At 38.5% G+C, this 27,808-nt stretch overlaps 1 protein-coding gene and 1 long non-coding RNA gene across 4 annotated transcripts in view; one reads left to right on the top strand and one right to left on the bottom strand.

Moving 5' to 3' along the window:
* LOC6651558 (zinc finger protein 395) overlaps positions 1-27,808 on the top strand; it is a 139,063-nt gene that overhangs the window by 69,161 nt on the left and 42,094 nt on the right. For 2 of the 3 annotated variants that reach the window (XM_047012900.1, XM_023180748.2), the window contains exons 2-4: positions 3,899-4,071; positions 18,532-18,653; positions 18,719-18,936. In XM_047012900.1, the coding sequence (XP_046868856.1) occupies positions 3,899-4,071; positions 18,532-18,653; positions 18,719-18,936 (513 nt within the window). Of the gene's footprint in view, positions 1-2,016; positions 2,338-3,898; positions 4,072-18,531; positions 18,654-18,718; positions 18,937-27,808 lie in introns of those variants that run through there. The other variant, XM_047012913.1, reaches the window with a different exon arrangement.
* Positions 22,277-23,061, bottom strand: LOC111519503. Its single transcript, XR_002724393.2, has 3 exons — positions 22,822-23,061; positions 22,632-22,756; positions 22,277-22,489 (listed from the first exon to the last, which is right to left on the bottom strand). It is a non-coding gene; the product is annotated as an uncharacterized LOC111519503 (long non-coding RNA).

Raw genomic sequence — 27,808 nt, 5'->3', positions numbered from 1 at the left:
TGTAATAAGAAATCCCAGCATGAGCTCAGCTTTAAAATCGACAGGGACAGAGACAGAGACAGTGATAGCAACGGGGTTCTCTTGAAGAAAAACCCCAAAAACAAAAACATCAGAACCAGAAGCAAAAGCAGAAGTAACAAACAAACAAAGCGGCAGCGGTCGGTGTCGGTCTCTGTTTCGTCATCTCATAGTCAGTCACCGGGAGCACCGACAGCAGCAGCAGCAGGCCGGAGCGTCATAAACAATGAGAATATCTTCTCTTAAGGCAAAGTTAATTGCTCTTAAATCAAACTCAACCGTGCGATCGTTTGTATAGCGGGAGGGCGGGCGTCAGTCAGCAGGTAAGCGGCGCATTATAAAGCGAGTTTTTGCGGTAACTGCAGCAGCGCTGCTTCTGCTTCTGCTGCTGCTGCTGCTGCTGCTGCCGCCTGTCTACCTGCAATACAAACAAATCTCAAAGTCAGCAAGAGAGTTTGAGTTACGTAAAGCGCTTTGGCGCTTTGATGCTTTTGGCGAATATTTTGAGAGGGTGAGTGGGTTTCCTTTTTTTTTGAGGGAGCACACAAGCGTCACAGAGAGTGAGAGACAGAGAGAGAGAGAGAGAGAGATGGTGCGGGAGAGAGCTCGGCGGCGGCGGCGCATTGAGACGAGTGCAATTGAATGCAGCAATAGAGACAGAAAGAGAGATAAGCTGAGTGTGGGAGAGAGAAAGAGTGCGAGATACATAAACAAAACATACGAAAAGCCAGCACAAAGCATAGAAACAAAAACAAACGAGTCCGTTTCTCTAACTCTCTGTGCGTGTATGTATGTATGTGTGTGGGTGTATCTGTGTGGAACCGGAAAATTGCAAAATGGAGAGCGGCGCAGAGAGAGAGATAGAGATACCGAGAGACAAAACGAAGCCGAACGAGGCCGGCCGAGAGCAAAGCCGAGTAAATGGCGACCCGGCAGCGACCAACAAACGGTACACAGAATCATTCTTGAATGCGCGCGCGAACGTTTCGCACACTACTAACAGCAGCAGCAGCAGCAGCAGCAGCTACTAGGCCAAGAAGTGAATTTGGCTAAAGCCAACATAACAAACCGAAGCCAACAGCAACAACAACTCTCTACAGAGATTTTCCCTTAAAACCTTCCCAACAACCACTCTCTAAATAAAGTTGGGAAGCGTGTGAATTAGCCCAAAAAACCCCCAAGAAGAAGAAGAAGTGTTACCAAAAAGTGCAAGTGTACGTGAAGTGAAAACAACAGAAAGAAAAGAAAAATAAAAGAAAAAAGAGTGCGAACGGGAATTCCCCATTCAAACACTCTGCTTTTGTCTCTTCGCCCCCCAAATATGAGCAAGAAACAAGCTAAGAAATAAACGACAAAAATCAAATTAAGAACAAGGCCTACTAGCCCAAATTCATCAGCCCAAGCAGACGACGGTTGGCAAAACAAAAAAAAAAATAAAATAAAAATACTGAATAGTAATAATAAAGACACAAAGCAGCAGCAACAACAACAACAAAATTCTCTTTTCGTCTTTTTTGGTTTTTTTTCGTTGAATAATTAAAAATAAACACATACCGCAACGACGTCAGCGGCAAAAAAAAAAAAAAACATCGAAAACGTTAGAAAAGCAACGTGTGTGTGTGTGTGTGAGTGAGTGTTGGTGTGCGTGTGCGTGTGTGTGTGTGCGTTGTATCTGTAAGATACGCCGCTATCCACCGCCGACGACGACGACGACGCCGCTGCTGACGCATTTGCTGCCTCAACTGCCGGCCGGCGTTTTGTGCCCAATTAACGCACATTCAACAAATTGCCGAAAGCCGAACGGAACGGAACGGTTCGCACAACATTTCTTTCTTTCTCTCTCTCTCTCGCTCTTTGCCTGGCAATTGCAAAGGAAAAATTGTGAAAATTCGGTGTAAAAACTAAATTACATGTTAGCCAAAGTTCTTTTATCTTATCGAGCATCACAGGCCTAATAAATTAATACATATATTATACATATATACATATGTACATAAAAACAATTCAACAATTCTAAAATATATATTTTATCTATACATTGTGCATCGTCTTGCGCAACAACAACAACAACAAAAGAAACAAAATATCAAGCAAAAAGGTTTATAAATAAATCGACAAGAAAACAAAAACAAAAATAAAAATTAAAATACAAACTAAGTGCAGATGTTTGGCATAATAATAAGTGTCACAATCAATTGCTAAAGCAAATATTGCAGAATTTGTTATAAACGAAAAGAAAATACAACAACAATAACAACAATAAATATATTATTTGCCAGTTGTCTTTTTGACTTTAGGAAGGCGCAACAAATGCAAAAGGTGATTATATAAAAGGATATAAAAATGTGTTTTTCTCTATTAATAACTGTAAATGTTTAGTGGAAAATCTAATTAGCCTTGAGCCAATCAAGTTTTTAGTTATTTTCTAAATTGATTAAGCTCTTTAATATAATGTGCAAAGTAAATAACAAAAGTTGCTAAAACCAAACTCAGTGATTAATTAATTGGCCACGAAATTAGCAGACATAAGGATTTCTTATCATTCGATTGTTTTTTTTTTTGTTACAGAAATTTAACGATATAATTGTGGGGTTTTTGATGACTCTATAACTTACAGAGGGGTTTTTGATGACTCTTTAACTTACAGATATCAATATATACATACGTAGATAGTCACTAAAGATATCAATATTTAGGTAAAAGGATTTAAATGTATTTAAAGTATTCCTCTCTGTTAAATAATGAAAAATTCTTCAAGCGATTCACCTTTTATCTGCGTTTGATCTCTGCAATCAACTCAACATAATTCGCCAAAAGAGATCTCTTAGTCTTTAGGTACAGCTAAAAGGATACTACCAAAGAATTGCTTTAATATGTTAGACATTTTCCTGGCTACCTGCAAAATGTCATTGGAAAACTATTAGACTTAAAGCAAAATGCATATATTTTATAAACTTTTGGAGTAATGTATGTTGAGATTGAAGCTTACTGGAAGCTTACTCCAAAGTTTTGAATAAATTCAAGACCTTTTCACATTGCGTCTTTAATTTATAGAAAAAATGGCTCGAATATTTGTTCAGACTTGTATATTTACACATTTTTTCATGCATATACATACACAAAGAAGTACGAATGTATTTATATCTATATATATATGTGTGTGTGTGTGTGTATATAAGGGCGTGCCCTGTAGCCAAGTGACCTCATTAAATGAACAACTGCTGTCAGAATTCAAGGTCGTCGGTCAGACCCTCACCGTCCTTTTCACCCTCTAACAACCGACATACCTTTCCAGCACTTATCTAGTATTCACTTTGCTGCCTCCCCCCAACCTCCAACCCCCAACCATATCATCATCTCTAGACTCTAGTTGGTTAGTCGATTAACATCACCCACGCAAATTCATTCAGTTTTGTTTGCATATTTATTTAGGTATACTTGGACTTTACTTGATTCATTGAGTCGAATGGCTTGTAATTACCCTTGAAATGCTTATTTGGCATGGTTATGCATTCAATTTGAAATTGGCCTTAGTCTTTCCAGAAACTCATTAGATAGATAAGTGTATCATATATACATTTTACCCCAATTGTCGTGTTTTATAGTTGATTTCAAATGAAAATTCTCGGAAATTCATATTTAATTGATATTAACAATAAGTATATATTGAGTAAGTTTGCGTGACAATTTCCCATCATCTAAATATTTAGGTTTTTATTCCATTCTGCATATCATTTTTCGTGGAATTTTTTGAAACAACTTTAAAAAATTTCACTTATTAGGGAAAAATTTGTGCTAAGTCATTTGAAATGAATGATTCAATGGAATACAACTAGCCAACTATTAAATTAACTCTCGTTTTTTATTTTTTTTTCTACAGGAACCCATTGAACTGAAGAAACGTTTGGACGAAGTTCGTCTGTTGGAGTCGCGTCGCTCCGCACGACTCGCCGATCAGGATCGCGATACAGATTTTGCACGATTGGCCGACATGGGTGGCGATCGTCGCCGTACCACACACAGTATTGAGGTGCCATTGACGCCACAGCACAAGTAAGTAACTAACTAGTTACCAGATACCAGATTTGATATTGATATGCAACCAGAATGTTGACATGGAGACATGGACAGAGAGAAAGAGAGTCTTTCGAGGTCTATCAATAATTTATTAGCAAACGGCGACAGCGGAACCAGACGACAAGTCACAGACATTGGCCTTATCTAAGCCGCGCCCAGCTGTTTAGCATAAGGAGCCGCTGTTGTAGCTGCATTTAACAAAAGTTTATAACAAAAACAACAACAATATATGTATGCCAAATACCCAGACGACTACAGACACCGGCAGCACAGAACTATGAGACGGTGGGATGGGTGGGACGCTCGTTCGAGGCACTACAACTGATTACAAAATAATTCAAATTTTCAATTACTGGCCGCTTAGACGTCGCGACGACTACGTCGTCGACTCAACACAACAGAACAAAAACAAAACTACTACGACGACAAAAAAAAAAACATTTGATTACGATGGCAAATAGTCGAACAACTCATCATCAGATTTTTGGGTATCTCAGCTAGGGCAAGGGACTTGTCAAAATAAAAGAGATCGTTAAACTTCTTTTTCCCTCACACAGGCGATGAATAATTTGACTGTCGATAGAAGATTAACTAAGAAAATGCCTGAACTAAAGCATATTTCATATATAGAAAGGGTATTTGTGCTTCGTGTTATCTTGCGTTTTTACTTTATGTCAATGTGTGGCGTATTTTATTTCAATTCCAATTGATAAGCCTCGTGCGGCACAGTCCAAAACTATTAGTCAAGTGTGTGCAAAACGCAGCGCAAAATAAACAGCAGAATGATAGAGGAGAATGAAGGTGGAGGATGAGGGGATTGGTTGGGAGGGGAGAACCAGAAGAGTTGCGAGGATTGTGAACGAAACCGAATGCCGGCCACGTTCTCAATTGATAATAAAAAATAATAACAATAATCATAATCAAAATAAAGAAAGCAAAAAAAAAAGAAATAAATAAAATAAAATAAAAAGAGGAGCAAAGAAAATATGGCGCGTCATACACACACCCGTCCGGGAATCTGCTGTTGTCCGGCATTAAACCTAAAACGATGGCTGTGTGTGTGTGTGTGTGTTGGCGGGAGGGGGGTTAGTTAGGGGGGCGTTGGCGATGATCGGTCTTAGGCCATTCAATTGCGTCGCAAGTACTCCAAGTCAAAGTCGAAAATAAGTGAGGGAAAACAAAAACAGCTGGAAAAACCAAACAAAAAAAAAAAAAGCAGGGGAAAACTGCAGTGACCAAAAGGGAAAAAGAATGACAGAGGAGGCAAAGTCAACTTCGATGGTTGACGTTCGTTTTGGGTTGTTGTCGTTGTCGTTGTCGTCGTCGTTGTTGTTGTTGCCTGTAATAAAATTCAAATAAAATTCAATTGAGTTCAGAGCAAGCGAGTTGTCGGTGCGCCAGTTTAATTTAATTAATTACACTGTGTGTGTGTGAGTGTGTACGAGTGTATGCGCTTTCATATGGGACACCCTGTAGAGAGTAAAAGAGAGATACTACTACAAGATGCCGGTTCTTGCCGTTGCTCCCTTCCCACACACACACACACACACAAACACACACAGCCTGCCTCTTTCTTTTACATTTTTATCATACTATCGTCGCATATGCTTCGATCATGACAAAACGAACCTCCAGCTGTAGTTTCAGTTGTTGTTGTTGTATCATTGAATTCGAACTCGAATATACAAATACCGAATGTGAACGCGAATGCGAATGCGAATGCGGAAGTGTTTATTTCGAATACAGATACGCAAATAAGCTGTAAGCAGAAATACACATGTATAAGTGTCTATCATCGTCGCCATATTTGTGTGGACGACAGACCGACAGAGCAACCGACATACAGACCATTCCACCGACGTCTTCGTTTATGCCGCGTGCTGTTTTGATACACACACACACACACACTGAGACGGCCATAAGTGTAATGATAACAACAACATTTCATACAGATACTGACAGAAACTCGCTCACCTTGCACAGAGCCATCTCCAGACACTCGCCCCCTCCCCGCGAAACCCCTGCCCAAAATATATATATATCACATACACGCGCGCGCGACTCTGCGTATACGTAATGTGCGACGTAATATCAAAGCCCTCTTCTTTATAAATGCTGAAAACCCCTTGTTCCTCCCGCCTCACATTCACCTACTCCTTACCTTACCGCCCACCTAGACACTGACTGCCGCCTTAATCTGAAATGTGCTTTTCTCGCTTACGTGTGTGCGCGCTCTTTTGTTAATAGTTGTAGGAATTTTGCTTCTTTAGTGGTAGTCGTAATAGATGGATGAATGTGTGCGTTGTTGTTGTTGTTATTGTGGTTGCTTTTCCTATTTTTATTAATTTACATAGTTTACTGTGTATATATGTATGTATATACCAAATGCGTGCTCTGATAGTTTGTGTAAACACAACTCACGCCACAAAAGATGATGTTGTTTTTGTTTTTCTAGTTTTTACGCTGGATTTTTCCTTTTATTTCCCATTTTGATAATTTCTTTAGCACACACACACACACACACACATAACTTCATTTATTAAATAATATTTACGGATTTTGGCAATAACAAAGCAGCTAAAGAAAAAGCAAAACATAATAGTTTTAAGCTTGCACTTTTCAGTGATATACTTCCATAAGCTTTTCGCTTTTAGCCTTGACTTTTGACTTTTATATGTTTTATATGGCAATACACTGGACAAAAAAAGTTTGAAGATGAAAATCCATTAGATGCTGTTTGAATTGATATAAGATTATATGCTGTACCATATCTGTAATCGACTATCTCTTACTTACTTTAGAGATTCCTCAAAATTTCAAACCCACATATACATTTTGTGTCTAAAGGTGGTTGAAAATGTTAAAGCCTTTGCATTTTCACCCATTTTGTGAAAGTTTTAGACTGTTTCTGCTATTAACCTTACCAAATCATCTGATTTAACATCTCAAAACAAATCATTTTCTCCGAGTGCATTGACAACTTCTTTAGTTGTGGTCTTTCACATTTTCCTTCATCTGTCTATCTGTCTGTCTGTCTGTCTATCTATGTGCTATTTGGTCTTTATATAGTTTCAGTTAAATGGACATCTCAATGCAGCCTTGACAGTTGGTTCTGAGTGTGTACGTTGTCAGGTTTTTTTCCCCACACAAACCCCTTCATCCCCTTGAGAGTCATTAAAAAAAAGAAAATAACATAGAAGTGCAATTTAACTAAAATGACAGACAAAGCACTCGAGGGCACAAAAGAATCAAATGAAAAACAATATATGGTTAAAAAGAAAGAATGAAAAAAAAAAAAAATTAACTACACATAATAGAGAGGTAGAATAGAGAGACGACGAGTGGAGGAAAAACAAAATGGCAAAGAATTAAATGCGGAAAAAACAGGTAATAAATATAATAAGCGCGTAATTATCGCGTAAATGTCAATTTACGCGGCGAACGCGTTGCGTCAGTGCTAATTTTCAACGCTAGAGTGGCTAAGACCGGCCGGCCAAGTTGCACCCACTCTTCTTCTTCGTTCCTCCACCCCTGCACCCGTTCATCATGCTCTGCTAATAAAAGCGTGTAAGCGTCAATTGGCCGGGTTTGTAACCAAGTTGTTGTTGTTGTTACAGTCGCTGCTGTTGTTGTAATTGCAATGATTAACAATAAAAACAACAACAATTGCCTGTTGTTCATTGCAAAAACAAACAATATGAAAAAAAAAACAAAATTGCAACGAGCGAGAGTAGGAAAAAAAATGAGTAAAATAATAATAATAATAATAAAAATAATTCGCAAACAAGTTAACCGTTGCAACAAGCACTGAAATGCTAATTACTACGCCGAATACTAAATGCACTTACGTGAAACGAATCCTTAAAGAAATCAATGTAGAAAGTTAGTAAAAAAAGAGTCTTCTAGAGCTAAGTTGAGTTTGCTAACTACTTAAGAATTGCAATCAGTGGTTCAACGCTAAAACTAGTTGTGAATCACAACTAGATAATACTGCAAACTTCAAATTATAAGTTAAAATCATTGAAATATAAAGAGAACTCATAAACAAGTCGAAATATGATTTCCACTAATACTTTCAAAATGCATAAGCAGACAAATGTACCCAATTCAGCTTTAGTCTTAATTCCATAGTTGAAAATTGCATAAACAACTTCAAGTTATGACGTCAAAAGGCCAACAAAATGGCAAAAAAAAAAAAAAGAAAAATCAAACTCGAGAAAAAGGCAAAACGGGCCAATTAGTAGCCCGAGTCTTGAAGAAAATGTTGCCGTTGTTTGCTGCTCGCCAAGAATATGTACAAATATTATTATGAGCGACTGTTTGTCTTGCCCTCAAAAACAAAAGCACACACACTGAAAACTCTAAGAAGATGAAGAGAAAAATATATATATATATATATAAAGAATAATACTTAATTTCAGTACAATAAAAAGTCAAGTCGAGCGCAGAAGTGGGTCAAAATTATTATTGAAGCAGAACAAAAACAAAGCCAGCAAGGCAAACGATAATAGCAAAACTGGCCGATGAACACTGAACGGACTGAGGGGCGGACTGAGGGTAGATAGTCAGTCGGTTTGGGGGGCAGAAGGAGGAGGTCTGTAAAATTTATAATAATTTTCTAAGCGGCAATGGCGGCCCCTCGACGGCAAATTATTGAAATGCATTCGCATTTCGCATTCAGCAGGGCAAAGCTCTGGGCAAAAACAAAAAAAGATACTCGGAGGGAGACACAGACAGACAGACAGACAGACAGACAGGCAGAGACCTCCTCCTCTAGTAGTATCTGGTCTTCTTGTGTGTGTGTGTATGCCGTTCCAATGAACGTAAACACAATTTCCCGATGTTCTGCACGAATAGTTTGTTTGATCATAAAATTTTATTTTCACATTCAAATCGCAACGAAAAAACTTTGCAAAATAATACCCCAAAAACGAAGAGAAAAGAAAACGAAAGAAATTGCCATTGCATTTTTTTTTTTGTTTTGGTTTTATGATTTGTACTGTCTGAACACAGAGTTCGGAGGAGTCGAATAGGAGTTGTTGTATTATTGTGTCGTGCACGAATCAATGCGGTTAGAGGTTCATGAGATGCCAAATTATGACCAAAGCTAAAACACAATGTGTGTGTGTGTAAATAGTGTGGCTAACCGATGATGCCAAGAAACGATCAACACTTTGCTGAAACAGCTCAAATGGTTGGATTAGGTCAAACATAATGAAACAGTCTCCTATATTTTGAGTATAAGATTTAGCATATGAGAAGAAAATCCTTTTATTGGCAATTTAAAAAGGAATTTTTGGTTTCTCTTGTTCAAAATGATTCATTTCCTGGCTAAATAGCCTAAGGAATCTTTATTTATATCTCTTGGATTTTCAAGTAGCTCTTTTACCTGTAATTTAAAAGTCATTTCATTGCACTATTAAGTGAGTTGCATTATTTATGTGCAAATGTGCATTAAATTTACCCCCCCTAGCAAATATATACCTACTAAAAATGCAGCAGCAGAGACAATTGACGGGTGGGAATGGATATATGCATGCACATATATGTATATAGATATCTAAAATGAATGTGTTGACGTTTAATGGCCGAAACAAGCTGTTGAAAATCACATAAAGAGCAAAACACATCAGCGATGTGTGCAGCAATGCAATAGAGAATCATTTTCGTCAGCTAGTAAATTATTAGTACTATACTAGCTACTGGGTCCAGTTTTTGGGGTTGCCAAATGGGCACAACCCAACAACAAAAAAAAACTACAGATCAACTGCAATAGCAACAGTTGTTCATAAATTAAAGTTCGCTTCATTGCAGTGCTCTCTGTGCTGATTTTTCGAATTGCAGGCAATAAAATTTAGCGTGTTTCCTCTAGTTTTTGTGCCTTTGGCTAGCTCAGATAGACTAGGCCACAGTTTCGAGAGTGTGTGTGTGTGTGTGTGTGTGTGAGGAGATGTTGGGGTGACGTACAGATGGGGCAGAGAGGCGTGGCCGCTTGGCCATTTGCCGCATGCAACAGTACACGCAACATTTCCACAACAACTTGAGGCCAAAACGCAAATTCTAAGAACAAGAAATGTGCAAAAATTAGATTGAATTGTTGTTGAATTGTAGGCGCATTCACGGCGAAGCAGGGGGAGGAGCCTGGAAATGGAAATGGACGCATAATTGCAGTACCAAGGCAGCAACAGCAACAGCAACAACTAACCCAACTTGGCCTAAGCAATTTGATTGAGTCGTTTCCAATTGGAATGGCAAAACGCTGCGGGTGTTGGCACTGCTTGGACTGCTTGGAAACAAAAGTCATTTGCCAATGTCGAAAAAACGACGACGAAAGATGAAAAACTGCGAAGAAAAAGGAAAAACCAAACCGCACACTATAATTTTCAGTTACAGTTACAGATTTCTAGCCTTCTAGCGGACCATTTCTGATTTGGCTTATTTTGGCTTTGCGGTTGCTTGGCTGTTTGAATGTTTTTTTTTTTGTTTTTCGATTGCCTTGATTTTTTGTTGTTTTTCTTCTTTTGGCCAATTTTTGTATCTCTCCTCTAACTCCTGAGGTCTTTCAATGTGTTGTCAATTAAAGTTGTGCTCTCCGCTATGCCCTGCCTGGGGCATTGTCATTTAGATGAAATTGTTGTGTCACGTTTAATTCGGCAATTTGAATGCAAATACATGAGTAAGAGAGTACGCCCTCGCTGTTAGCTAGCTAGCTAGCTTTCTGGTCGTGTATCTCGAAAGATACTTGAGACTAATGAAGGGATTTTCACCTTGACGTTGAAGCAAGGCAAATGCCAAAGTCACTACCAACAGTTGGAGTGGTCGTAGAGTCAGAGTGTCGGCGACTTTTCATTAAATCAAAATTCTTAAAACACTTTACCGGTCATCAAGCTAAACTAAAGTAATGAAGTGCTGCCCTCCTATTTCTCCTCCTCCTTCATTCTCATCATCATCTGCTTCGTCTATCATCATAATTAAAGTGCCTGGCATCGTTCGTTGCTGTTCCTGCTGCTGCTGTGGCTGTTGCGATTTGTTAATTGAATTAACTGTGTTCGGCCATGCCACAGCGAGCGGGTCATCAAAATGCAGGAGACATCGTTCGAGCTGGAGCTGGAGCTGGGGCAGGCTTTGGGAATGGTGCATAGTGCAGTAGCGCTGAAACTTAACTGTAAAGACAAACGCACGTACACGAGGCCACTGTGACTAGGCCACGAGGTTTTTGTCCGTAGGCACATGTCACAGTGGTCTCTATGCCATCGAAATTGCCATGAACTGTAAAGTGTTTTAGTTTTTATGCTTCTATTTACCACTATGCCGTTATCGGGGCGACAGCGTGTTATTCCCACAGTTGTGGTCAAGTCAAGTACCGCTAAATTGTTGCAGCCAATTGCGGCAAATGCAACAGCAATGGCGACGCTTCCTTGTCGCTTGGCGCATTGCATGCTAAGCAGCTGCCGGCAATTGTTGCCGGTGACAACAGCAGCAGCAGCAACAGCAGGAAAAGCTGCCCACACACAAGCTAAGTAGAGCTGCATGTGGCAGGTGTGTCTGGCAGTCTGTGTCCCTGTTTTATGTCCATGTCTATCTGCCAGCTTGTTACGCCCTTTTTTTCACTGTCACATTGCTTATTGCTCTTGTCACCGACTGTTGCTGCTGCTGTTGGCTAGAAAATCGAAGAATTCTGCACGTCACGTGCGACAAAAACTTTTCAAATTCAATTTCAACGATTTATCAATAGACAAACAAACAATAGAAAGTGGAAATGAAAAGATGCGGGACTAACGATTGCCCGCCACGGCTAATGACATTTTGGCCCGATTGTATCCACCGCCCGCCCCCTTATCGGCCCACACACCTTTTGATTTAAGGCTAGGCCTTCATTTGGCAGGCGCCCGGGGGAAAAGCCCAAGTTGAATTTCCAACTGACAGTAGCAACAGAGTCAGCTCATGTCCGCGCATTTCTAATAAGCACACCTAGTCAGGAGTCCAGCTACCGGCTGTCGGCTGTCGGCTCTCGACTCAAGTTCAAGTTGATGTCTCCTCGAGGCCCTTGGCGAGAAGCGAAAAATCGACACTGTCGCGAATTAATACGATTTTTATTCATGACTACCAGGCAACATCAGGCAACAATAGCCATGGCCCCGAAAAGGGGCAGGCAGAGAAAGCAGGGACATTGGCTACTGAGGGCCCATGGGGCGATTGCCAATCTAACGCTGCTGCTGCCGACTGGCTTCCGTTTCTTGCCGGAATGTGGTGACAATGTCTCTCGTTGGGAGTTTCTTTTCCTTTTGATTTTTCTTTTTTTTTTGTGTGCCTTTTTGTTGATGTTTTTTTTTTATCTGCCTTTTGGCTTAGACAATTGCATTTGGCCGTCTTAGTTGTCGACGTTGTCGTTGTCGCAATGCTAGTAATTTGTGCAAATGAGCCTCTAAAAGGCGTGGTGCTCTCTGGACGAAAGAAAAACACCAAAAACAAATACCATACAAAAAAAAAATTAAAGGAAAATGGTGGAAAATTTAAGAGCACCATTCGGCTATGTAAACGATTTGGCGGGCCTCCATTGTACAAGAAAGGAAAGCTGTTAAATGCCTATTTCTAGTTTTTCTATTTCGATTTAGATTTTCGTTTCTTTTTTTTTCATTTTGCCTTTAAAATGGAAAAATGTTAATGGCTTTGTTGCCAACATAAAGGAGGGCGGGGAATGGCCTATTAGAATGGCCAAGTGAGTAAGCAGGGTGGCTAAAATAGAAGCAAAATATTGCGAAAACATTAGGAATTCATTCAATAGTTTCAAAATTTAAATTGAATGAAATGAAATCAATTAATAAACTTACTGCCGGGTGCGGATCTCTACACAGAAAAGCCTTAAAATTATCTTGCCGAGTGGCTGTTGATTTTGTCTAATTACTTGCCACTCGCCAAAAACCGCCCCTGACATCCAGTAATTAATTTTCCATACATCAAAAACGTAAAGTGCCAAAAGCCAAAGCACGAAATCGAGCACGTGCTCTACAAAGACTCACAAAAATAAATAACAAAAAAACAATGAGGCATAAAAAACTACGTCTCTAACAATGAAAAAAAAAATTGAAACGGCAAAAACTATTTACTACGATTTTTGGTCTCCCTCTCTCTCTTTTTCTCTCTCTTTCTCTGACGTTGGCATTTTTATCTATATATTCACCTGAAATCCGAATCAAAATAAACCGAAAGTAAACATTCAAAGAGAAATAGAAGCATAACAACACGCACCAAAAATGGCGTGATAACAGAGACAGAGAAACCAGAAAAGAGATATGAACCAAAATCAGCTAGCCAGGCCAGACAAACTAACCAAACAACCAACTACGCATGCGCCATTGAGTCAACACACACACACATACACAATAATATCGTATATACTATATATTTTTATGCCTATATAAATCTGCCTCTCACGCAGCAAATGCCGCGGCGCACACATTTTACAGTTACGCACAAATTGGCAGTACGTTTTAGCTGTTTACCTTTTTTTTTGCTGCTGCTGCTGCTGTTTCCGCCTTGTGGCCAATTTGTCTGCGTGGCGCTTCACCTGCCTTTTTGCCTCTCACTCTCAAATGCCGCCGCGTACATGGGCGTAGAGGTTAATCAATGTGTTTGGGAGGTAGAGGACAGCTTTGGCTATTGCCCTTGAAAAGTGGTTTTGGTTAAAACGACATTTTCATTTCAATTATGCCACCATAAAGATCGCTTTAACGACTTTAGTTTTTTTTTAGTTTACAACAAAATTACAAAGTATTCGATAGTTTTTACAGATGCAACGTTTCTAGGAAAAACCCAATGCCAATTAATTCATTTTATTAAAATTTGTTACTTTCTTGCTCTTAAATTTGGAATTCAACTATTTCGTTTAATCAATGCAACTTTATAATGTTATAAAAATTAGCAATATTAGTAGAAAGTTGTAGTATAGACTTTGAGAAAATTTATTGGCTTTTCGATTACCTTTGACAGTTAAATTCATTTGGTTAAGAGATAATTTGCTTACACCCTTCTCCTTCTCCTACGCCCATGACCCAGAAGAACCCGGCTGTCGTTTAGTCAAATTTCAATATTTGTTTACATTTTTTGGTTCATTCCACTCTCTTCTTCATTATTTTCGTTTTTGTTTTGAGGCGCTACCTGGCTTTAGGCTTACCAAAAAAAAAAGAAAAGAAAAGAAAGAAAGAAAGAAACAGGGAGAGGAGAGGAAGAGAGAAAAAAACCAGGCTTTATTTGCTTAACTCAATTTTATTGTTTTCTTTCTTCTTCGTTTTGCCAACTGAAAATGTGTGTCAGCAGGCAGGCAGGCAAAAATGAAACCTCCAAATTAGTAACAACAACAAAAAAGAGGTCGTCTTGTTTAAATAAAATAAACAAATAATATCAGCAACAACAATGAGAAACTTTGAGAACAACAGCAACAACAACAACATGAATTGACTCACCTCACGCAATGGGCTGCAACAACAGCAAAACTTTGCCTTGAACAACAACAACAAGAACAACACAATCCCAGGCACTTGTCTGCGTTTGCTTTGCCAAAAATAATATGAAAACATAAAAAATGTCTGCCAACGTCATGGGCGAATCGTCAAAACCCCCAAAAAAGAAAAAGAAAAAGAAAAAGAAACAAACCGAAAAATACTACAAAACAACATTGTATTTGCATAGAAATATGTTTGATTATGAAAATTAACAACTGTTGTCTATTTTTTTCATTTCATTTTGTTGTTTTGTTTTGATTTTCGTTAAGATGAATTAACGTATATTACGCATACGCAATATAAAACTGCTAACTAAAATTGCTGCCAACACAATCCAATCAAAGAGAAATCGTATAATCAATAACTGTGCACAAATAAGCACTCTCAAGTCACCCCCTTCACCCCCTCGTTATAATTATCAGTTTCCGCATTAAACATAAATTGATATCTTTGATTCCATGTGAAATCAGAGCTCAAGAGTTGCAAAGACAGTTTGAAGAGATGGAAAGTTAAAGAAATCATTCAATATAGATCAACTAAAAGATATAACTTTATGAGTAACTATAACTGGATATCTTTTAAATTTTTATTTTTGTCGCTTGTTATCTTTTTTTTGTTAAAATTTTATATTTAAACTTAATCTAAATGGCTCAGACTTGCCTGTCTAATAGTGAAATGTAAATGATTTGAAAGATATATCAAAATTCATTTATGGTGAAAGATTTTTTAAGTACATATTAAAACTAAAACTTGATTGAGAATCTTTTTTTAACAAATTTGGTTTTATTTTTTGTCCTATTTGTTTATTTGTTTTGATCATTTCCGCTTTGGTTGGTTGGTTGTTGTTTTTGTTTTCGTGTGATTTCACAGTGTCTTAAATATTTTTGTTCACTTTGCTTATCGTGCAAACTGATAAGCAAAAGCTTTTTACTGAATTCATAGAGAAGAAAGAAAGGAAAAAAAACCCTCAATGAAGTTGACGCAAAAATAAAAAACACACACACACACACTCTGTTGTGTTTCGCCTTCAAATGGTCGTTGGTCGTTGGCCCTGTGGCCGCTCCCATCTCTCTTCGTAACGTGCCCCCTTCTGTGCCCCTTTTTTTTGTGGCTCTATTCTGGTGTCTAATCAGTTGAAATCAGGCAATGACTTTGTTTTTGGCCAATACGTATAACTTGAAAAAGTGTTTAGATTTCTGCTGATATTAAGGGGCCTTTTGTATAAGTATGTATAGATTTTTTTGTGGTTTTCTATAATATATATTTTCTCGGAGTCGCCGTGTCTCGTTGATTTGCCAATAATTTCATTCTATTTGAACTTTTTACTTTTTAGAGAGACAATTTGGTGAAAGTTTTTGAGCAAATTACAACCTTTTTTTGCGCGTTGTTTTAGCTTGAGCACGTGGTTAATTCAATAAACTTTAATTGCATTTGCTGTTGTTGCAGTTGTTGGCGATGCAAAAACCGCAAATCAAGTCAAATTGGAGTACAGTGTACAAATTGCAAATGCAACTAATTTTTGTGCTGCATGCAAACGGCTTACTGACTGCCACCTCCTTCTTCTTCGCCTTCTCCTTACTTTTGCTATCCGCCACTTTGCAGAGGCTTTTCAACTGCTCGGCATATCATATCGCATCTCTTACAGCTTTGTGAGCGCGCATATTTCCTGACATTCGCTGAACACAACACAACATTGCAATGTAATTTTGCTTTCAACACCTTCTTGTGTGCCGCATGCTGCATGCAACGTCCCTCCTGCTGCTGCCGTTTTTTTTTTGCGGGGCAACAACAACGTGGGCAAATAATTGCCAACAAAATAGCAAAACAACTAAGCAAAAGCAAACGGGCCAAAGTTGCACGGCTTGAGGTTGGCGGCTCATCTTAGCCTGGCTAACAGACAACTAAGCAAACCACGAGACATAACCAAGTGAAAATCATGGCGCATTTCCCAGGCTCAAATGCGCAAAGGCAAGCTGGCCCCAAAATCGGGCGCGAATATATCGCATTTCAATCACGCGCCACAGTACTCTCTCTCTGTCTCTCTTGCCATCTCCCTCGCGGATCTCTGGGGCAATTTACGTGCTGGCCACGCAGCCACCAAGCCAAAAAGAGGAGTGAGTCTCTTGGCCAGATCATAGAAGACCAGAAAGCAATGTTGCTGAACCTAACGGTACCGATTGTGCGCGCATAAAATGGCCAACATCGTGATGGCTATATAATATCTCCATCTCCCCTCTTCACCATTACCAGCACAGCCTGTCCATATATTGAAACATCCGCTTCTCTGGCTCCTTCTCCTTCTCTTTCTCTCCCTCCTCATGTTACTTGTGGCACACGCCTTTTGCCGGCCGGCAATTTTCAATTGCAACGAACAAAAAAAAAAAAAAAAAAAAACGAAGGAAAATGCAACACCCAACGATTTATGCGCAAATTTACTTTTATGCGATTAGAAACGAACAGAGAACAATTTATCGTCAAGTTTAGTAAATTTAATTGGGCCGCAAAATGCAGCACAAGGTGCTAAGAGATGCAACAGGCGCACAAAATAAAGTGAAACAAACAAAAAAGAAAAAAAACCAGCAACCAACTTTGAAACCAGGTAGCACAGTAATAAAATTTTATGGCCAACTCTTTCGAGATGTTGCTGGCATTCACTTAGTTGCAACATCAGCAGTGGCAACTGCAACAGCAACGGCAACGGCTTAGTCTTTGTATGCCTGCGGCCTTTGAGGTTGCACAATTGTGTGCCACATAGAGCAAGGAGGCAAAGAACTATCTGGAAATGGTTTTTTTCTTTTTTGTTTTAACATTTTAGTGCTAAAAGCTGTACCCTTAGACAGATGAGACCCATTAAGGTATAGGGGAGCTCATGATAATGAAATTCGGCTTATTAACTTGGAGATTTTAAGATAGAAATAAAATATTAGCTGAGTCATTCTCGTTTACCTAACTAAGCAATCATGATCGGCAAAAGTTCAAACATCATTAAGAATGAAATTGTGAACTTAAGTCCGCTCCTGGCTATCTAAGCTAGCTATATCTGGCTTCTATTTTTGCCAGGCACTTTGTGCGTCAGTTGTGTGCCTTTTAATCCTGGCACATCTTCAGCGTTCAATGAGAGACCAATTTCTCCTGCCCCCATGACCATGGCGACGTCTCAATTGTTTGCATGTTCAAGCTGATACGCACTCGACTTGATTATGGAGAATTTCAAATCAGTTTTTCCGTTTGAAATGTTTTGAATTTATGACGCGACTGTCGCGTCTTTATTGTCCTCCCCCACACACAGCATACACACACACAACCAGTGGCCCTCTTTGCCACTCCCTTTAGCCTTTTGGCCATTCAGTTTGACGCTTTGACGCTGCATTCTTATGCGAACTTTATGCCATTGTCGTTTGTTGCCTTGGTTAAATTTATTTGAGCGTAAAAATGTTGTTCATAAAGCAAAAATGCAAAAAGAGAAAAGCACAAAAAAAAAGGATGGCTGATTGCTTGGCCAGAGAAGGTTGTTTCAAGGTTAACTTAAAGTTGGCCAACAAAGCTGCAAGATTAGTGCCGGGTGCATTGAAAATTCACTAACCAAACAAATTAGTTAAATGGAAAAATAGTTTTCTGCTATTTTGCATTGAAATGCCGCAGTTGAGGCGATTATCGCTTAAAAACAAAAGACCTTGCCGCATTGTTGTTGTGCAAATTACAAAAACACATCAACAATGGCAACCACAAATCGGCGGCATTAGCTTTGAAGTACCGCCCACAGTAGTGGGATAAGATCACATGAGAAGGAGGAGGTGGCGGCGAAGTGGGGTGTGTACACAATTAGAATGAAATCTCCGAACTAGGCCAATGCCCAACTAGTTGATATGCATTTATTTGAAATTAATATTCACTTGACTCATCATCCATCATTCTTCTATCTTTTTTTGTTTAGCTCTCGGAAACGTCCGCCCAGTGACACTCACGAATGCGGCAACGATCAGTGCGATAAGGACGAGATGAATGAATGCCATGCAGCTCTGATTCTAATGAATCTACACAATTCACCACATGGTGGTAAGTACAACTTAAGGAAAGAGATCTCTACCAAATTGATCGTGCCTGTTTCTGTTTCTTTATAGTGGGCGATAAATGGCTGGCCTCCAGTCCTGGCAGCAGCTCATCGGCCTCTTGGAGTTCTGGCTCGGCCTCGCCGCCGTTGAGCGATGATGGACATGCTCATCATAGTCATCACATTCTATCACCACATGATGCAGCCAATGCACGTATACGCACAACATCGGTGTCCACATCGGATGAGGGCATTGTCAGTGATTTCAAGGAGGAGCGCAAAAAGAAGGTAAGTCACAAATATCCAAATGCAAATGCAAAAAAAAAGAATGCGGTCGCTTGGTCTGTCACTCAGTCAGTCGCTCAGTCTATTAGTTGTTCGCTTTGGCAAACAGAGCGCAGAGCATGCGAAAATTTGTTGCATTTTAATTGCAACTTTGTATATAGATTTTAATTGCTATAATTATGTAAATGTCAGGAGGCCTTAGGCATATGTTAGGTATTCTTGGCACTCGAAGACGCTTTTTTTCGCTATGATTTGCCATAACGCATTACTCATACGCAATGTGGGACACACTGTGAAAAGAGTAGGGATATATGTATGTGGGTTACATATACATATATATCAAAAATCAAATAAATGTCGAAAATTCTATGCGCCCTGTGGCAGCAACAGCGCCAGCAGCAGCCACAACAACAACAACTGCCAACGCATCAATCACACAAAGGGCAACGTCAGCAGCTCGTTAACTTTACGCACACGAACAAACATTACAGCAACAGAAAAGAAAGAAAGAAAGAAATCAATACCCTACTCACATACATCTATATGTATATATAACAATAAATATCGTGTCTATAAGACCTAAGAACCCCGACAGTCTAGAGTCATGAGCATTTTGCTTATTTCCTCTTTAATTAATTATGTTTGAACTTTAAGGAAAGAGGCCAAAATATATACCAATGCTTAAGGGCTAGTAAATGTGGGCACGAAGGGTAGAAGGGTAGAGGGCTAAAAGCAAGTAGCTTACGCAACTGTTAACCGGCATAGAATCGAAAACTCTTGACACTGAAATGTTGTCTGCTTCTTGTTTGCCCACAATCTATATGCCCAACTAGTTAGATATAACTACACCCAAGTCTCTGTCTCTGTCTGTTCAGTGTGTGTTTGTCTGTTTTTCGTTTGGCGCTTTTAAGGGCTCTTAACAGCAAACACACAAAAAAAAAAAAAAAAAGAAATACATACTAAAAACGAGCAGCAAAGCCAACAACAAATATCAATGTGAGCAGCAGCTATTTCATTTTTTTTCCTTTGCTAACCTTGAAAGTCTGATTAGATTTTCATATGCTGGTTATTTGTTTTATATTAGTTACAAGTTTCGAAGTGCCACACGTACCCAAACCGAACGAGGGAAAGAGAGAGAAAAAAAATAACAAATAGTTGGTATTAACCTTTTGCCAACTAAATAATGAGGGTTTGCCTAAAGATCAAACTCGTAATGCCAGTTGAATGATGATTCATAGCCAGCAAAAAGGGTCAAAGTATATATATCCTATAATAAGTTTAGGCCAATAGCATTGTCTGCCATTTTCACTTTCACTTTATTCGATTGGTTTCATACCTGTTGCACAATCAAACTGAAACGAAAAGAAAAGAGAAACGGCACACTTCCTTTAGCTGCTGCTGTTGCAGCTGCTGTCAAAGGATTGCGCATTTACAATTTTTGTACCAACGCCCCATAACACGCCCCTTTTCGGTTTCCATTTAGGTTAGGCAGTCAGGCAGTTAGACAGTTTGAGCGCACAAGCTCGTATATATATAAAAAAAAAAAAAAACAATGCCAAGTTTATTTATTTTTGCCAAGGCGTGACACACCCCAATTGAAAAAAGATATATGCAACATTTCCGCATAATCTTCAATCTCAAAACAAATGAACACAACACAACAACACAAAGCAGCAGATAGATACAGATAAATAAGTATATACACAGATATAGATATGTATAGAAACGAGGCATCGCTAGATTGAGCCGCAAAATGATCTCAGGCTGGGCTGGCAGCTGGCAAGCTAGCAAACTGGCAAACTGCAATGAATGCAATTAATGTCTAATTGTGCGCAATTATTGTCGATTGGCGGCAATGCGCGGTGGCATACAGTGCGGCAGAGACTTGCATGGAGAGGCGCAAGAGACGAATTCCGCAAACATAACAAAAAAAAACCAATTTATAAACTGCTGCTGCTGCTCAAGGTGGCCACGTGTCGTATACGTAATGCGAATCAGTTTTCAATGGGAGGCCATTACTCATACGCACTGTTTACACTGCGTGCACAATTCACGACTATCATTCGCTGCGAATGCATTAAATGCTTGCGCAACATGACGTATGATTAACCTTCATTACTCAAGCGACAAATGGAATAAAAATAATACAAATTACTCATACGCCATGTTTGTCCGTACCGTGGCGTTCTGTTTGTTTTTTGTCACCATCGTCATTGTCATGGTGATGATGATCATGCGGAGAATTATTTTAAATGCAGATTTATGTACATTTGCCCACAACAATGACAGCTGCAGGCGGCAAGAGCAACCAGCGGCCAGCAGCATAAGCAACCACACGGACTTTTGCCTTTTAATCAAGGCTGCAATTGCAGCACACTGCAAGGCTGCCCATTAAAATGAAAGCCAAGTCAACCACAATGGTTGGTTAAATGCTTGGCCATAAATTTACAGCGCACACACACACACTCACACACCCTCGCTTATGTAAGTGAAAAGTGCTGCCAAAGGGCAAAAGTCATGCAAAGAAGTGAAATATGAATATGCAAATTGAATATGTTTAATTCAACTGTTGAATATCGAGTAATTAGACCTCAAATTGTATACTCCAACTACATATATACATACATAAAGCAAAGTACAGTTACTTTTCCTACTAAATCCAATTGCTGTCGCTGTGGATTTTCATTACGAAAATCTTTCTCTAGCATATACGAGGCAGCTAATTGCATGTTATTCATATGTGTAGTATAAACTTTTCATATTCAACCAATTCTATATATGTAGTATGTAGTTTTGTGTTCTTTTTTTTCCAACTAATTTGTTTTATAACATCAAAAGCTAAAGCTAAACCAAAGCAAACACACACACAAACTAACTGAAATTATAGTGCAAAGCAAGGCAGACAGTGCGGCGTGTGCAAAGTGATGGCAAATGGGATGGGTGGGATGAAGGGGGCAGGGCCAATCTAAAGGTGAAGAGGTGAGAGAGAGAGAGAGCAGGTGGGTGAATGGATAGAGAGGGGCATTTTCGCTGTTGCGGTTAGCTGGCATTAAGCTTTTGCAATGCCTGACAGTTGCAAATAATAACAAATAAACAAAAACCAAAAAGGGGGAGGGGGGAAGAAAACAAAACAATAGGAAAAATTGCATTCGCTGCCAGCCAACTTGGCGCGGCACACGTGTGTATACTCATGTGTGTGTGTGTGTTGGCCTTTTTTGACAAATGCTCGCACCAAAGGAAAAGGCAAAGCAACACCAAACCAAGAGGCAAACCAAAGCAACTGCATTATTTGCATTTATTTTTAAACAAGCACAAAACATTTTGCTGCATTTTTTTTGTCGTTTTTACCTTTTGTATTTTTACCTCAATCGTTCTTCCCTCTCCATACACATTAAGGCACTGCCATAGCATTTGTTTTAAATAAGCTTAAATATATTTTATTTATGATTTTGGTTTTGCTCTACGTGTCACATGTTGCCAACATTACGAGAAGCAGCGGGCTGCCACCTTTGATTTTGCCTTATTTCTTCTTTACTTTGTGCATTTATTTTTAAACCTCAAAAAAAGAGAAAAAAAGAATGAAAAGAAAACCAGAAATATGGCAAAATTTAATTAAATATCATACAATTTTTCAAGTGCTCTGCAGCAACCTTGAAACAACATTCACTTGACACACACACACATGCACATACACTCACATAAACTGAGAGTAAGAGAGATTGGCAAGCAAGTTGCTGCCTTTGGCACTTGGTACATCGACATCGTCAGCTTTGCCGTCGTCTTATGTATTCATTTCACTCATATGGCCAGGCAACCTTGAATTCTGATTAGGAAGCGATTTAAATTTATCTATCAGTCATTTTTTTTTCTCTCTTTTTTGCCACTCACCTCGCTCGACATTATTGAGTTATTATTATTATTAAGGAAAAAAAAACCAAACGAAATAAATAAAGAAATATTAATGGTCTTGCTAAAAGCCATTTATTGCCCCTGCCGCTGCTGCTGCTGCTGCTTCTATTTCTAATTCTATGTGCAAGCAATTTTGCGGAGCTTTAGCTTAACAATTGCAAATGACTTGGCCCAAGTGCCGACATCTTGGCTGTGACTGTGTGAATGTGGTTGCTGCAGCGTTGGTTGTTTGATTGGGCAACACGGGGCGTATGAGTAATGAGCGTAGAACAGCTGGGCACATATGTATGTAATTATACCCTAAACTGACGACTGTCAGTTCTACCCACACACACACACACTTAGAAACAAATACTAGAGACAGCTCCATATGACTTTGCAGGGCATGACATGTTAAAACGATTTCATATAAACAATTAGTAAATTAATTATAAAGTCTATCGAGTATTGAGAAATTTGCAATGATCAATCGTTTTTTTGCTTTTTACTTTTTCAGGTAAAATCAATTTGTTTTTAATTTAGAAAATAAAAAGCTTTGCCAAGTAACAAAATTTAAACGTTAGAATTATTCAGAAATTATTCCAAATCCTGAAACTGGGTTTTCCATGTCTCAAATAGTTTCCTTTTAAGATCACAAAGAGCCAAAAGCTGAAATTGAAGTTCTAATGCAACAACTCAATTGCAGTTGAAAGTGATTCACTTGAAATAAAGTTGTTATAAATTGTTTAGTAAGGAGAATCAACTGCAACTGAAGGACTAGTCAATTTATTTTGCTCTTGCATTTAGAGAAGATTCACAAGCAGGAGGAGGAGGAGGAGGAGTGGCAAGTCATACAATTGCTCATTCGTGCATGTCTATAATGTCTATATATAATATATAGTAGTGCGTGCAAGTGTGTTGATGTGTGTGTGTGTGTGTGGGAGAAACGAACTCATAAATTTATCATAATTGCAAAACGGCACCAGCAATGCAAATGAAAAACTCGTAAAGCGAAAACGAAATGCAATAAAAATAATTCGCCATACGCAGCACAGAAGCAACAAAGGCAACAACAACACAAAATATGCCATTGACGGCTTCCCATCACAATGAACATAATAATAATAAACATAAATAAAATGCCGATGTGCATAAATTAAAAGAAATAAAAAAAACAAAAAACTTGAAATATTTTCCCATTTTCCGCAATTCAAAGCAAAGTTGCAGCCGAGGCGTTGCCTTATTGGAAAAATTGGTTTGCTACTAGTTGGCTAAAAGCACACAAACACACACAAGCACACTACAAAAACAAGGAAATCTATGCCAAGTGCAAACAAACACACATACACACACCGCACACAGAGGCAAAAGTCGGCAATTTTCATGTTCAAGGTGACAAAAAGTGCACGGCAACGAAATGGACACTTGAGCCAAATGCCACAATCGCAGTGGCAGCGGCAGAGGCAGCCACAGCCGCAGCCACAGGCACAGCCCCAACCACAGAGCTCATCGTTTGGCCTCGTTTCTATTTATTTTATTTTTTTCTGTTTCTGGCTTGTTGCAGTTTTGGTTCGATTCTCTTTTTTTTGCATCTATTTTTGTTCAATTCGTACAATGGGCGACAAAAGTGCTTAATGACCAAAATGCCAGTCCATTATATTTAATTTAAAGAGTGAAACTTTCTCTTTTAGATACAAGTTTTCTGTATACTTTCCACCCAAATTGCATCTATAGAAACTTGCATTCTGCTCTCAACATATTTTTCTTAAGAAAATATGTTTCTACAAAGTTTTGTTAAAGAAAGTTTCTTGATATTTTGTTCATCTTTTGGCAACTGATTTTTCGTTCAAGCTACTTAAATTTTTTCATCGATTTTACTCAATTCAAATATTTTATGCTCTTTTTTTGACAACAATTTCAACACAAACTAAAAAGTTAGTATTCTGAAGTATCTATAAGTAATTATTATTAACAAAATTTACTTACTAAAAGTACTAAAAACCTCAGACAAAGACAGGCTATATAAATTTCTTGGGTATATTGATATCAAAATTGTAATAAAAGTAGACAAATTTTGGCAAACAACTAGCAAATAATAAAAGAAAATTATTAATGCAATTATTAAAATATTTAAAAATTTGGAATCTCTACTATTTGCTGCATTTATTTCTTTTCGGCTTGCCTAGTTTCTTTTTGTAATTTGTTCCATAGTTTTTATCTTGCTTCCTCTGTCATCTTTCAGCGTCCGCATTGACAGAGCCAAAAAGGTGCATCAACTGTATTTGGCATGAGGCCCGCGCCTCTGACACAGTTTTTCTCGTTTGTTCGCATCAAGCAGAACACCTCCTATGGCCAAATTAAAAACATATATATATATATAAATATCTACGGATATGCACAATATATATGTAAATGCAAATTGCAAAATTAATGAGATAAAACCAAACAGAAAAGAAAAAGAGGAAAAATACGTGCGCATGGGAGAGGTTTAGGGCGGGCTAACATTGTGTGATCAATGCACAAAATTGTTGTACAGAATTGTTTGCGAAACAATTTTTGGCAAACATTTTTGCCACGAGTCGCCATCGAGAATGACACACATTTCCCACAAAACGGGGAACTTCTCCCCTCTTGCTTCGTCTTGTCCCTTGGTATCTGTTTTAAGCTGCTGCTGCTGCTGCCAGGCAAAAGCATATAAAGTTGCATTTCGATTTCATTTACATGCAAATAACTTTCAAATGCAAATTTACATATGTACATATATATATATGTATGTTTGGGCAAAGGGAAGGGCCACCAATTAGATGAGCAAAAAAAAGGGCACATCCCGGCGAAATGGCCTAGTTTTACATGCCTCGACACTGCCAAAGAGCTCCAAATTGTGGCAGCCCTTGCAACTGTTGGCGTGGCTGTACTTTTTCCTCCATACATATACATTGTTCCACTCTTTGCCTGGGGCCCCCTGCTGTTGCCAGTTTTCTAGGTTACCGACATACATACATACATACACACAGTGCTTTATTATATATACATATAGATGTATGGTTATATAGATGCCGATGCCGCACTGTTGCAGGCTAGTTGCGCCGGCCGGCAAAACGAATGTTGAATGTTGCGCAACAAGAAAAATGCATTTTCCGCTCTCTCTCTCTGTCTTTCTTTCTCGTTTGCTCTCGCTGACGTTTACTCGCTGATGCCATGCGCTAACTTACTCACTCGCTTCCGCTCAACAAACACACACACACACAGAGAGAAAGACAAAGACAAAAGATGTTGGTGTTGGTGTTGCAGGGCAGGGACAGTTAGAGGTGTCGGAGGTGCTACGGCACGTGTTCGCACACAAATGCATTCATATTCTCCGTTTGTGTGTGTGTGTGTATGCAATTTGTCGCTGCCAACTCTGACGTCGACTGCAATCCATGTATTTGTTCATTGCTGACGTCGTCGTTATTGCAGCGGGTGGGCGACTAAGATGATTTTCTACACGGGGACGGAATGGTGAGGGCTAAAGGCTGAACTAAGTGTGTGTTAACTACAGCAAAGAGTACAAGGGTAAAAGTAATAATAAAAATATTTCCTCTCTCTTCCGTTCCGAAAATGCATTCAATATAATAAAATTATCAATGGAAAATCCTACGATCTGTGGGGAAAACACACACAAAAACTAATTACATGTTATAGTTCAATAGAAAAGCTTAGTTACCAATTCATAGCTAGAAATCGGCAAAAAAAATGTGGAAATTTGTTATGGTTTTCCACAATTTCCAAACCTAGCTTCGCCTTTAAAACTCGAGCATACAAAAAGTATAGCATACTTTTTGCAGCTCATTTCGTATACATAATCGTTCCAAATTGCAGTTAATCAACATGTTGTTCGAAATGGATAAATCAATGCTACAAATGGCAACACATGTATTTTAGCTCATACTTAAAAACAGATACTAGCCAAACATCGAACAACACTAATAAATTAATTGTTGTTTGGCCGTTGTCAACGGGTTTAGTTAAATAAATACAAAAAAAACAAACAAACACACGAAACACAAATTTGTTGGTATTATGAGAACTATATATATATATATATGTATATGTTTTTAATTGTACGATAAACAATTTGCAAATGGGAATGCAACGCTGTTGATGTTGAATTGTTTTGCGGTCGATTCACTTTTCATGGCTAATTAATTTTTCGCATTGCGCAAAATGAATTAATAATAATAAGGCAAAAATTCCATGAATATGCAAACGTGCGAGTAGAGAACGCATATAAACATATGTATATACATATGTATTGCATACTATATATATATATGTGTATGTATATATCAAAATTTATTGCTGGCGTCGCCGCAGCGCCATAATTAAAAGCCAAACAAGCAGCAGCAACAGCAGCAACTTTGCCAGGTGATTTCATTTGCAAGTTGGCTGGTTTTTTGTTGTTTTTCGTTTTTTTTCTCTCTCTCTTTTTTTTTTTGATATGCCAATGTTTGTTAATTATAGTATCTGTTGTGTTGTGCCGGTGAGTGGGAAAACAAATGCAGGCAGCCAAACAATAATGAAATATATACTCCCTGTTCCGCTTACATCATTCACAAACTAAAACAAATTCGGTTACGTATTTTTTTTTTTGTTTTTTTCCCTAGTAAATGTGCAAATTTCTATTTAAGCAGCCAATTGCCAGGGAATTGCATTCAAATAGATAAACAAATGATAGCTGAAATACACTTGGAGAAAAAAGAACATAAAACTAACCAAGCAGATAACTTTAAAATATAAATTTAACAAACATAGGTATTCAACATGTCTTTTATTTCTAAATAATGTTATCCATTCTTTGCTTCTCAGCCTTGTGAATAGGATCTATTCCATTTTTAACTTTAGTTTTATTACAGAAAATGTAGATTTTTTAAAAATTTAAACGTTTAGAACAATAATAAAATGAAATAGTATGTTTTGGTTTGAGTGTAGATATGGCTTTGTACCGTTC

The sequence above is a fragment of the Drosophila willistoni genome, chromosome 3R, assembly GCF_018902025.1.
Source record: "Drosophila willistoni isolate 14030-0811.24 chromosome 3R, UCI_dwil_1.1, whole genome shotgun sequence".
NCBI classification, from domain to species: domain Eukaryota; kingdom Metazoa; phylum Arthropoda; class Insecta; order Diptera; family Drosophilidae; genus Drosophila; species Drosophila willistoni.
Note: the sequence above shows the minus strand (reverse complement) of the source record. Positions and strands in the feature narration are given on the sequence as shown.